At 39.4% G+C, this 13,448-nt stretch overlaps 1 protein-coding gene across 1 annotated transcript in view; it reads right to left on the minus strand.

Annotated features, from left to right (window-relative positions):
• Positions 1 to 1,445: 1,445 nt before the first annotated feature.
• The window catches only part of UPF3 (Smg-4/UPF3 family protein), a 70,494-nt gene continuing 58,491 nt past the window's right edge, over positions 1,446 to 13,448 (minus strand). The window contains exons 10-11 of the mRNA XM_087666707.1: positions 2,104 to 2,231; positions 1,446 to 1,968 (exon numbers count right to left, since the gene is read on the minus strand). Of these exons, the coding sequence (XP_087522833.1) occupies positions 1,930 to 1,968; positions 2,104 to 2,231 (167 nt within the window). The 3' untranslated portion in view covers positions 1,446 to 1,929. The remainder of the gene's footprint in view (positions 1,969 to 2,103; positions 2,232 to 13,448) is intronic.

Raw genomic sequence — 13,448 nt, forward strand, 5'->3', positions numbered from 1 at the left:
CTTTGTACTTTTCCATGATTTATCTTAAAATTGCACATTTGTATAGGTTGAGTTTTTCTTTAATTAATGTGTGAAACTCACTTTATTATCAAAATTTGTGTTTGTTTCTATGCATATTCACATACTGTACTTGTCATGCTAAACACATGACTCCACACTACGCCAAAGCAATGATAGACAGACCCCTGCAAAGCTCCTAGTTACCCCTGCTAGGAACATGGATTATGCCTTTCACCACCTGGCAATTGTTCCCACTATGAAAATCTCCTTGCCATGCACTAAAGAGTTGGACTATAGTCATTGTGCATCACAACTAGAGTTCAACCACGAGATGCAATTCAGATATTTTAGCCGGTGGACATTTTAAAGCCTAAAAAGCCTGATGAGTTATGTCAAAGTTTAGCCAAGTACCAGCATAAACTACTACTCGACAGATTAGAAACGTTGTGAAATTTCTCTCTGAGTTTTCATCAAACATTCCATTTACTAGACATATTTCATTTTAAAAGTCTCCTCTATCTCATCATGCCTTTGAAGGAAGTAAGAACAAACTAATCGGCTTGCAACTTAGATTTAGTCACATTATATAAGACAATAGTTTTTTCTGTGGACATGCCAATGCAGATACTATGGTTTATTCCCGGTATCCTTGATGTATATGCACAAAAGCTCAACCACGAGCACACATTCCACCTCAATACCAGAAAGAATGCAATGATACCCAAGGAACCCTAATCCTATTTATTGTACAACAATGCAAGTCACTAAAAAGAGATGAAAGCAGAGATTAAGTACATTAAAAATGATGCACCACAAATACCAGCTCCGAAGTTATATTACGCTTAGATCTTTACATAAAACATATGGTGAATACAGTAAGCATCATATCTACGCTGCTTCACATCAGCAGTAATGTTATCAAGGGATTACAACCATATATTGGGAATTAAGAAATAGTCAAAACACGTTAGATTCCCGTGGAGTAGACCTTGGCATAACCCACTTCAAATGAACATCCCTTTCAATGATAAAGCCTGCAGTTATCAGAAACTGTGAGCAGCGCAAGCATCTCATTGAGCTCTTGTGTACATACAGCTTACTTGCAGCGAGTGACTTGCTTACTTACATGGTACATAGGTTCCTTCACCAGTGTAACCCTGGAGGAACAAGATTTGCTGTTTCACCACAAAGAGCCTAAGCTCCTCAGTACCACCCACCAATTTGACATCTACAGCATGAAGGGAGATGGCCTAAGGATTGGAAAAGATCCACGTGTATAGGCTATGACAATCCACTCCTGCCCAAATCCAGGAGACAATAGGATGAGTTACCCTTCTTGAGTGACGCACCTGCATTGTTGAAACCAGGTTGGCAATACATGCTGTCCAGTTACAAATTTGTACACCATCCACAGGTCTCTCCTGATGAGGTACACCAGACGTTGATACCTTTTTGCAGTGTCTTCCAGGATTTCCTCTTTTAAACTCAGTTTCTGCCAAACAATAACCTGGCCATTCACCAGTATCTTGCTTGCAAAATTGCCTCACTGCTACAGTTACAGAGCAACAATTACAGATACTTCATTATCTAATCATCATGCAGATAACCCAGCAAGTAGAGGCCATGTTATACTCCTACGCCACCTCTGACACACTTTTTGCTGCCATTAATCAGGCCGCTAACTTCACTCACTACTGAAACCAAGGCCAGCCAGACAGCATTCAAGACCACAGCTTAGAACTTGGAAAGAAGCCACTCAGGTTTGAGCGAAACCCGGTCCAGATCAGCTCCAAAACACTTGTGGAAGGAGCACAGATAGATGCAGAGAAAAAGATCAGTACACTCAAATACTGATACTCCTCTTAAAAGACTCTTGATGCAATTATTTGATGGCAGCTTTCACATTGCCATACCACACTTCAAAATGATCTAAGTTCCAGATCCAAGCTTTGCAACCCATACTTGCTTCTGCAGGAACCACTAGTAAATTAGCACATCCACAAAGCATTAAGCAGAATGGTGTTAATCGGTATGGACCATTAGTATAAGCATGTCCAAGAAACATTGAAGTGTACGAATGACTCTCAGAAAAGGAAGAATCACCTCATGACCACCATAAGCAGCAGGCCCACTACCCCGCTTGGCTTTGCTGACATCAGACACTAAATTGCTGTCGGTATCTTTTGAACTGTGAGAAGAAGAACGATCACGTCGTACATGTTTCTGATTTCCTGCTCACACAAATTAAAACATAAGACATCTAGCAATCGGAATTTCAATTGATTCCAAAAGAATGGATCTATTCTATGCCCCATATTCAACTTATCATCACAATGTCATTCTTTTTATTCAGAATAATTTAGGTAAGAAATGTTGGAGTTGCTAAGGTCATGCTAAGAGGACCTACAATAGGCACACACTTAGAAAACATGTTACCATGCTTCTCATCAGGCTTCACAGACACAAAATGTACTACCTGTACAATATCAATCAAAACTTCCTATATCAAGGGATTGTAATTCAGCTCTGTTGCCTCTCAAAGGGGATCTTATTCACCAGGAAAACATGTAAAGCACAAGACAAGTCAAGCTTGAACATAATTCATGCAATCACATGTAACACTATGTATAAAACTTTCCCATCCCTGAAAAGATTGTCATTTTAGAGATGAGCTACATGAGAAGGGGCAAACTGTATATCTAAGAGATGGATTTGAATTACCAGTCTGAATTAGCATTAAAAATTTGTGGAATACATGGACTGTACATGTGAGATCATCTTAAAAAAGAAATGAACAGTTTTAAACTTCAACTTTAGAACGTATCATTCAAGAGTAAACTAATTACATTTAAATAAGAGTTTGAGAGACTGTCGGCGGGTTGTACTCTCTTTATGAAGAGTACAGCCCTTAGGCCCGTCAAAAAAGCCACCAATACATGCAATTTAGGTACCATGAGTTTCAAAGCTAGGAAGCTACCCCTACGAGGAAGGTGTAAGAAATAGATAGTTCTATCAAGACAGGAGATAAAAGACAAAAGAAGGAAAAAACCAAAAAACTATTTTCCTTACATGTTTGCCTACGATATTAATCGAGTGTTCTTACCTCTCTGAAGTGCAGTCAAGAGTAGGAGGGAGAGAGTTAGCAAGACAAAACTCCTAAGAAGTGAGACTAAGGAATAGATGTACAGTTAAAAGTAAACTCCAATATGAATTGTGTCTTTTAAAACAGAACCAAAACTATAAATTACATCTTAAACATGCAATTATGATTGAATTATAGAGAATATGGGCCATTTGAGTAATACGTCTACCTATTGTATTTGGGATTTATCCACGCCTGAAAGCATGGCAGGCCTATAATTTGAAAACACTCACTTAATAAACTATGGAAGTTTAATCCTATGGAAAGGGCAAACCTAGTATACCAAGCACATGCTTATATGCATGTCATAAACACATGCATACAAACATGCTTGTGCATACACAGACCATATCTCACAGTACCCTAATGCAGACATCAATCTGGTCTTTTCAGAATCAATATTTAAGGAATTATAGGGAAAATAATTCCAACAAAGGTGCAAATTGGGACAACTCAGTCGACAGAATCCAAACGTCAGACTAGTTAATCAGACATGCATATGCATACAAAACCATCCTGCAAGTAGCATGGCACACATCAAGCATGCATACATACCTACACAATGCACGCACCATCATACACAAGTATACAAATGTACATGCGTGCACACCCACATATATAATGACAGTTACATGTCTCGACATACCACGCATGTGCTATAGGAGCACACTTACCTCATGAATAGAGGCAGGGATGCATCCCCATCCAATAACAACATTAAAAACTACCTTTGTCCCCATGTATGCAATGATCAGTCTTTTCTTTTATTGTGGGACCGTATTTTACTAACCATCCATTCTCCCTATATTGGAATTTCTACCCAAGAAAACAAGAAACCATACATACAAGAGTACTATTTCTTCCTAGGGAATCTGAACCAAGACGCATGGAAAGAAAATCATAATTGCAGCTTTTCCCCATACTATTTCGGATATAGATGGGTGGGGATATCCTTGGTGCATACCACCCTACATTTTAAGTAGCAAACGCAGTTCCTACATGTCAAGCTTGAAGAGGGGCATAGTTCTCAAGTACGAAAGTACCCTACTATGCATGAAACACAATAGTGATTGGTACCTTAAGATTTTATAAGGTGTAAACACCCTGAACAACATAGTATAAACATAGTATACTTGACAATTATAATATTCCTTTATTTTCAAGCTTAATATTTCAAGAAATGGAGAGAACAAACACTTGAAGCTGAATATAACAATATACAACTATTGAAATGTAAACGTAATAGAGACAACATTGAGCGTTGAAACACTATCTTTTAGAAGCTACTTTCACAGTGCAAACCAACCAGCAAACATTGCCCTATTTGTTGACTCAAACTAAGTTGTTTGAGAAGCACATGAGATGGACCAACTTCTTATCTATGTTTCACTTTCAAATTATGTATATAGATGGGAAAAAGAATGTGGTGACTAATGCATTGCCACATAAGCCTCAGATTTCGGTTGTCAGTATGGTATATCACACTAAACACTGAATTGGATACCATGAAGGATCAATATGCTGCTGATTCGGATTTTGCGAATGTATAAGATCAGCTTTGCAATGGCCAAAGGCATGAGCACTTTGTGCTTAGAGATGGTTTTCTTATGATATATGGACGACTACGTGTCACAAAGCAATTTAGGCCTAAAGTAATCACTGAAAGTCGTGCTCCTCCTCATGTAGAACATAGAGGGATTCATGTAACAGTTGCAATGGAGGTTTTTTTAAATGGGCATTCTTTGAGACACAATGTTAAGCAGTTTTTAAAGACATGCATCATATGTCAAAAAGTGAAGTATGATAGGCAACAGATTCCAAGTTAATTGCAACCCTTGTCTATTTCAAATAGGGCCTTAGCAAAGCATTACTATGGATTTTATATTTGTGCTTCCTAGAAAACGTACACGGAATGATGGAATATGAAACATTATTTGCAAGCTCAGTAAGCATGCCCATTTCATTATAGTGAGGTAGAAGATAAAGTATGGCATTCTTATTTTTGTGGCATGTGTTTAAGTATTGTGGCATCCCAAAGTTTATCATCAATGATCGAGACCCTCGGATGACTATGTGAAAGGGGTGGTTTGAAAATATGGGTACCATGCTGAAATTTTCTTCGTCCTTCTATCCACAAATAGATGGGCAGTCAAAAGAGGCAAAATCTACAGTGCTTGATCTCTCAAAATGCTAAGTATCCAAGCATAAGTCACAGTGGAGTATTTGCCTTTGGTAAAGTTTGCATACAATAATACAGTGCATAGTTCCACTAGCAAAGCTCCATTTGAGGTTGTGAAAGGTGGCAAGAAAGTGCTTCCTATTTTGCACACAAAGAACGAGATCTTTGAGACTGATCCGTATATAGAAAATATGGATGCAATCTATGCAAAGGTTAAATATGCTCTTTAGAGGTCTCAAGAGAAGCAAAAAAAGGCAACTCCTTGCCGTAGACGTGCTTTGCATTTTGCAAAGGACAATTATGTATTGCTGCGTCTTGCCAAAGCAAGGTTGAAAAAGATGAAAGGTGGAGCGAGATTGCATCCAAAACTGAGTATGAGATACTATGGGCCCTTCCAAGTATTGGAGAGGATCAACAATGTTGCTTGTAGACTAAAATTGCCTCCACACTAGCAGATATACAATGCCTTTCATATGAGCTTGTTAAGACCTTTTCATAGTGATGTGTCTTTGGATGTATCTGTTGACATTCAACAATCATATAACCGAGGATAGTCTGCCAAGTCATCCTCTTCCATCCACTTAGCATCCATTGATGGAATAGTTTTCAAACTTCACCAAATATCTTCTGGAAACTTTACCTCTAATCCATTGTTGCAACTTTACCTCGAGGCTTTTCAACTAGAGCCAACCTTGAATCGGGATTAATCAAGTTTAGCAAACCAAGGGTCCAAAGCATTGCTTGATGCTCAAGGGAAAGGTAGTACTTCCACTCCTCCAATGCTAGACAGCTCTTGTGTATAGTGGATCCTGCATGTATTTAGTAGACATCTAAGGTATTGTGCTAACAGTATATCTGCCGTGAGATCACGATTTAGAATACGAGTGTGTCCTTAAATTGATATGCAAATGGGTGGGTATGGTCATCACTCTATGATCATCAAACATTCATTATCAGTTGCTCATTTTTAGTGGAATTTCTCTATCTACAGCATTCTCTCTCATTCTCCAATCATTTCTCAACTTTCTTCAACATTTTGCAACAATTTGAGTCATCGGAGGATGAGATTTCAATCAATCTCTATTGCAAATGCTAATTTGTAGCAGAAATTAGGGTTTTGATAGCTAACTCGAGATGGGTGCTCAAAATTAAAGGCCTTAGACTTAAATTCCTATTGAATTTATTTATCCTTGTGTGTGAACACACATTATTGTGTGTTAAAGTGTATGTTTAGGTGTGAAAACCTTTTTACACCACTTAGTATTAAATAAGGGTCAAAGGGTTAGCTATATACCTTAGCCTATATATTCAAGCCCTCTCACTCGTACTTTCATCAACAACTATCACATCAATCTATTCAGCTTATTGTGTACTAAAAAGATCTCTCTCTCTCTCTCTCTCTCTCTCTCTCTCTCTTTCTCTCTCTCTCTCTGAGCTGCATCCACCTTAGCCCTCTTTCTCTCACCTCATGCTACTGAACCCAACAGTGGTATCAGAGTCACTTGCCACCACTGCTGCCTTCAAATGGAAGAGCAGCCCAACTGAAGGTGCCACTCGCCTCCTCATCTTGCATGCAGCCCAAGCTGCCATTCCAGGCCAGTAACAAGAGAAATAAGCTGAAGAGGAGGAGGAGGAGGAGGAGGAGGAGGAGGAGTGGTCTTCTCCCTGCGACTTGCACAGTGGCACAGATCTGTCCACTGCTGAGTACTGCCCAATCTGTTGGCCTCCACTAGAGCACACGCTGCTGCTGCCAGCATTACGACAACGATTAACAGCCCATACGTCACTTTCCACCTGCTGCATCACCAAATTTGACATTGTCTCATGCCTGGCTGATGACACAACCTGCCTTGCCAGTGCACAAAAGCGGCTCCACCCAGCTGTTGACCTGATGTGCAGTCCATCAACCCAACACGCAACTAGCACATCTCAAGAAGCCGACCATCCCTGTTGCACGTGCCATGCTCCACATCTCATCCCACCTGCAACCCATGTCACACTCCAGCCTATTCAACAATACTTTGTGGCAGAGACGAGCTGTTTTCAAACCTTAATTAATGAAAATTTAAGACTGTTGTTAGGGGCTGTTCACATGCAGATTTGGACTCTTCAGTTTCTATTGAAATTTCCCAAATTTCTTAACCAAAATTTAGGAGGTTTTAACGGTGATTTTATTTTTTTTATTTTAAAAAATCCAAGCCTGCTTTCTTCAAATTTCTTCATCAAAATTTGACATGTTTTCAATTTGAGCCCTCTGCATGGCATCTACCATAGGGATGTTAAGATATAGCATCACAATTAAAAAATTATTGGGCGTCAAGTTCTCCATCTAAAACACAAATATTCAGCTCATACTTACGCGAGAAGGTGTGTGGAGGGTCATATCCACTAACGAGCCACAGCACGTTGGAGGCAACCCTTTACCAACAATTGACCACTCTCAATAGTTGTCTAGATGACGACAATAAAAAGGTTGTACTTCTTAATAGCTTGATGAAAGAAACACAATTCCATGAAACCATGACTGCCCAAAACATGGCTCATGAAATGAAATACAAGGAGATAGTCACTATTCTTTTGGACGATGAAAGGCACAACAAAGATACTAACATAGCACTGGCAGCCTTCTACACCAAGAAACAACCACCCAAATGTCAATATTACAAGCATATGGGCTTTGAGTTGCTATTGGACAGATCCGCACCTCATCACATCAACTGATGATTGAGATAGGTCAACGGAGTCATGTTGCAGCAAATGAGAGGATATGCCAACTTTGTGAATGGGAGCCAGAGATGGAGGAACTCTACATTTGTAGATGTATTGTATACTATGATATTTGAGGTCGCTACCATTGCCTCTTTAAGGAGGGCTTTGGACCATTGAGACGGGTGATGGACTTTGAGAACCAGAGATGTCTGGGTCTTTTCTTATTGGAGCTCCAATGGCACAGAGTAGCATTGTTACAGGATCCGGAGTCAATCCCAACCACATCCACCCCTCCAAAGAGTAGTTACAAACTTTTTCAATATAGCTAACCCCCCAACCATTGCCACCTTAGACACTACATCTCCTACTGACAGGCGCAATCAAGGAACATCATCAGGTGGCATCACAGTAGACAGAGCTACAGCGTTATGCACAGCACAATGCCCTAGGGCACCTACTCGACAATGTAGGCATGCTTATATGCGACACATTCACATCATGATTGCTTGCTACAGACGAAGATTACCACGCTGACTCGGTCGGAGATAGCTGGCAAAGTCTTTGTGCATTCCATAGACTAAGAGGAAGATACTATATACTCTTTCCTTATTTTCATTTCTCATTTCAAATTATCATGTAGATCAAGACATAATTTTGTTTTTCTTCCTTGATGAGAGATAATGATACCAGATTGCATTGGTTATGGTCTCATAGGCCATCTTGGCCTTTTAGAGACGTTAATCTCTCTCTCTCTCTCTCTCTCTCTCTCTCTCTCTCTCAGCTACATCCACCTTAGCCCTCTCTCTCACACTTCATACTACTGAACCCAACAATTTCAACTGCTAAAATCGAAGAATTTCATGGAGATTCAAAAGGCCAACCAACAATTTTCAATTTGGGGCTACATTGTCTAGTAAGGAGTAGGGTAAAGGCCACTTCCCCAAGGAAACCAAGAGCAAATTGGTTTCAAGGCTTGCTTGTCGTTAATGACAGCAAGTAGCACTTGGATTAGCAAAAGAGATTGTTGAATCTCAAGTATACTCTATCCATTTATAATAAAAGATAAAGAAATACCAAAACAAACACCAATTTTGGGGCCAACATGCTGTCCATTGTCCAAGAATTAAGAGATAAAGTCTGCATTTCAATTCATATAAATTAATCAGTTGCTGTAATTACTATTAAATCAGATTATTACCAATGGAATAAGAGGGTAAAAGCCATTGCCAATGTGGATCCATATGGAGGATGGACGGGTGTCACATACAACGACATGACGACGAAAAAGATTGATGAAGAGAAGGAGAGGATTAATAGAGCCCTTAATCCTATTCAACAGCATGGATAAAATATGGTTGATCCATTCTCACCAATGGATGGAGTGATTGTAAGAAACGAGGTATCATCAACATACTCATCTCATGTCCACTTGGCACTTACTTTTTACAGGCCGTAGATACCGGCAAGAGGGAGAGAAAAACGACAAATGCTTTCATCTACCACCACATTCGGCAAGCTATCATTGATGTATACATTGCCTTTTGAATTTGTTTAATTTTTTTCATTATAATTTACGCATAACTATCTATCTCCCTCTTCTCTATAATATCTTTCTCGATTCTCTCTTCCTCTCAAACCCCCATCTCTCTTGATTATTGAATCTTAAAACTTGAAAGGCTCAACTATCTCTTTCTCTTTCTAACCTTCAATTATTGTTACTTACTCGTAATTTGTGGTTGTAGGTGGGCCCCTCGATTGTGCAAATTGTTACTGACAATGCATCAAATTATTGCCGCATGGGCCATTTGCTTGAGACAGAGTTTCCCACAATTGCGTGGACTCCATGTGCAAGTCATTGTTTAGCCTTGTTCATGGAGGACATTGGGAAGCTCAAGTGGGTGAAAAGGGTGGTCCGCAAAGCTACATCAGTTGTCACCTTGTTCACTGTAAAAGTGAAAGTGCTTGCAATGTATTGTGAGCATAGCACACTCGAGTTGAAGAAGCTTTCTTCTACTCAGTTTACTTACATGTGGTTGTTGCTCAAGCACCTTAATGAGATGCAAGCCTTGCACCAGACAATGGTATCCACTCTATGGAATGAGTGCGATGGAGCCCAAAACCATGCAGCCCTTGTGCCTTAATGGGCAATTTTGGCAAAAAGTCCAGGCCATTGTCATTGTCATGACTCCCTTTTATAGGGTGTTACGTATAAGTGATTGCAAGGGATCTACCATGGAGCTTCTCATTCACTTCTTTAGAGAGGCATTGGTGGAGGCACGTGCTTGCATTGTGATCACAAAGCCACAACATGCACATGTTGATAGCACAGACGAGATCGGCATGGATACATAAGCCCATCCATGGTTTTGTCGCATTGGTACATTTGGCCTACAACTCATCGATGATCATGGATGATAGAGAGCTCCATTCAAACCAACTTGCTTATTTGACTCATGTGGTCCGTGTGAATGATCAAAATGCAGTTTTGGAGGAGCTAGGATGCTATGTGGCTCACAGAGGGTATGTGGCTTTTGCTTCTCCCACTTGTTGGAGAAGAGAGTCACTTGTGAAGCATTTATTTTGGTAACAAAACTTTGGATACGCATCGAAGACCCTTCAATCCTTAGCCATGAGAGTCCTTTCTCACAATTGCTCTTCGGGTGCATGTGAGAGAACTTGAAACACCTATTCTCTCATTCACACGAAGATTCACACTCGGCTTAGCACACAACACTTAGAGTGGCTAGTCTATTGCCGCACTAACTTACACATGATAAGGGCTATGATGAGCATGGGTAGTCCAAAGCAAGTAAACACTTAACCATTTGTAGTTTTAAACTTTGAGAATTTATACTTTACAATTTAGACTTCAGCATTTACAATCTTATGTGCATTGTGTAGGTGAATATTGATGCATTCAAGTTTATGAGCGACACTCTTTGGAGTGTGCATCAGAAGGTGGACAAGAAGGAGGGGATGATTTTTGCAAAGCTCTATAGAGAGCTTATAGCAGCAAATACTCACGACACTCACAATCAACATGCTTGTAGGCGAGGAGTTCAAGTAGGTGGTAGCAGGAACATGGTCATTTGATGCCCTCCAACATCGAGGGGGGGTGGTTCAAGTAGCTTACAGATATATGCAAGGCAGAGCTCTGGTAGCTCACATCTTGTGTCTCATGATGACATCCCCCCCCCCTTACCTGCACAACCGGCACCTAGAAACCCATCATTTGATGATGATGAACCTCATCATCAATGCGGATGAGTATGAGAGTGTCTCATCATCAGATACTAAGGAGTCATCTTGAGACTCTCTTGATAAGCACTCAGATGGTTCTGATGATGATGTCTCATCATAGATTCGTATATCTCTCTCTTTTTCGTATCTACTATCATTGTATCCGCATGCCACTATGATATATCGTCCATGGACCATGTATGTACTAAACTCTAGTTGTATCACATGTCGTGTGTAGCCCATGCAACCGCGATGGCCATCCTCATGTATTCATTTTAATTTGTAATAAAATGGCTATTTCCACTTTAAACATGTGCCCTATTATTTAATGATTTATGATTTTTTAATCATGTTAAAAAAAAATTGTTCTAATATCATATCGTATCTTATAAAATCATAAGGTACCATTTAGTACCATATTTTATCTCACCATACTATATTGTATCTTTCGTACTTGACAACTATGCATATGTTACCCCAGGACGACAGTGATGGCTATCCCCCCTCACTTTCCTCGTAGACTCCCCTCTTCATCTATCAACCTCTAAGACACAAGAATTTCCATCCTCTACTTATTGTGCATTATCACACACTCCATGGGTCACACCCATGCAAGGATTTCTATCCTCTACCCCACATGTCCCCATACCTTCTCCATGGGCTACTCATACAATCATTATACCCATGCATTGTCAATCCATTACCACTTTTGGATCCACTATGTACACTTCATGAATGCATCTGGCTGCAAATCACATCAATAACATTTTTTTGCTCTCTAACACTCTCCTTATCTCTCAAAATAGCTAGAATAGACTTCCACTAATCCCCAAAAACGTTTCTTTCAATTGCATGGTCAAGTTTTGCCAAGTGACAGCCATCTAATCCCATTTTCCAACATTATCCAACTTGTGAAGTTTTAGAATATTAATTCTGAAAATTAATTTAATAATTATTCTAGTGTTTAGAAAAATAATTCCACCAGCCAATAATTAAATTGGCTAGGCCAATTTGTCTTCCAAGTATCCCTAAGCAATTATTAGCCCTTAGATCGACATAAATTAATTAAGTGATGGCTAGTCTCTAATGTTACCATTGACATTAATGGCCAAAAAATTGATCCACATCAAAATCTAATACCAGTTATCACCTAGAACCTGTCAAACATAACTTATTACAACTTCTATCTTTCACATCAACTAATATTTCAAGGTCTTAGTCCCACATTGTGAAATAATTAACTTATGCCTCACATATGCATGTTACATTAGCACATTTAAGTAACTTTTAATCAAATTCTAAGCAAAGAAATAAAATTACACTTCCTCATGACAGACACTCCCTTGAAATCCTTGATATCATCTTCGATTGCACTGCAATGTGCCAAAGCATCCATTGCCACTACTGAAAATATATGCTGACATCGTAGTCAAACAATATGTGCACCTATTGCTTAGCCACGCTCATACCCTCTGCACGTGAAATTTCAGTCACTTTAACCAGTCATAATCCATACACATGAATCATAACCATTGTCAAAACCTTAAGGGGTGCATCCATATGCTAAAACCCAACATTGGTCTAACCACTATGACATTGTAATGTATAAACTAACCATAAATAACACATCATAGCAATGATGTACCACATGATAGTCATGTAAGGCATACATCAACTGCAAACCACATGTAACTTACATAATTGTACTTCTATTGCATCACATACAAATGTATAATGCATATTATTCATGTTTCATATACATGCCTTGCAAATGAGCATCACATTCAAATGTATATTCCATATATTTCACATGTTAGCAACCTTACAAATGTATAGTTTCAAAGCCTAAGTATAGACCATACCATGTGCATACCATCTTGTTGGTACGGTACTTTACAAGCTTCCTCGGAAGTTTGATGGTGTGGCAAATGCTTTACGGGCACAGACATCTATGACTCCTATCAGTTTTCTTCACATGTCTTCCATACTACTTGAGCATGAGGCTACTTTCCGACTACAAGGGAGGCTTCCGTCACATTATGGAGGTTCAGGTGAGACTCTTGCAGCTTCAAAGAGGGGTTCAAAGATGAAGAAGTCGAAGACCCAATGTTACCAATGTGGCAAGAAAGGTCATTTAAGGAAGGACTGCAAAGAGTTAGCGGCTTCCAAGAAGAAAAA

The sequence above is a fragment of the Lygodium microphyllum genome, chromosome 25, assembly GCF_053477565.2.
Source record: "Lygodium microphyllum isolate KBCC chromosome 25, Lygodium_microphyllum_v1.1.10, whole genome shotgun sequence".
NCBI classification, from domain to species: Eukaryota; Viridiplantae; Streptophyta; class Polypodiopsida; order Schizaeales; family Lygodiaceae; genus Lygodium; species Lygodium microphyllum.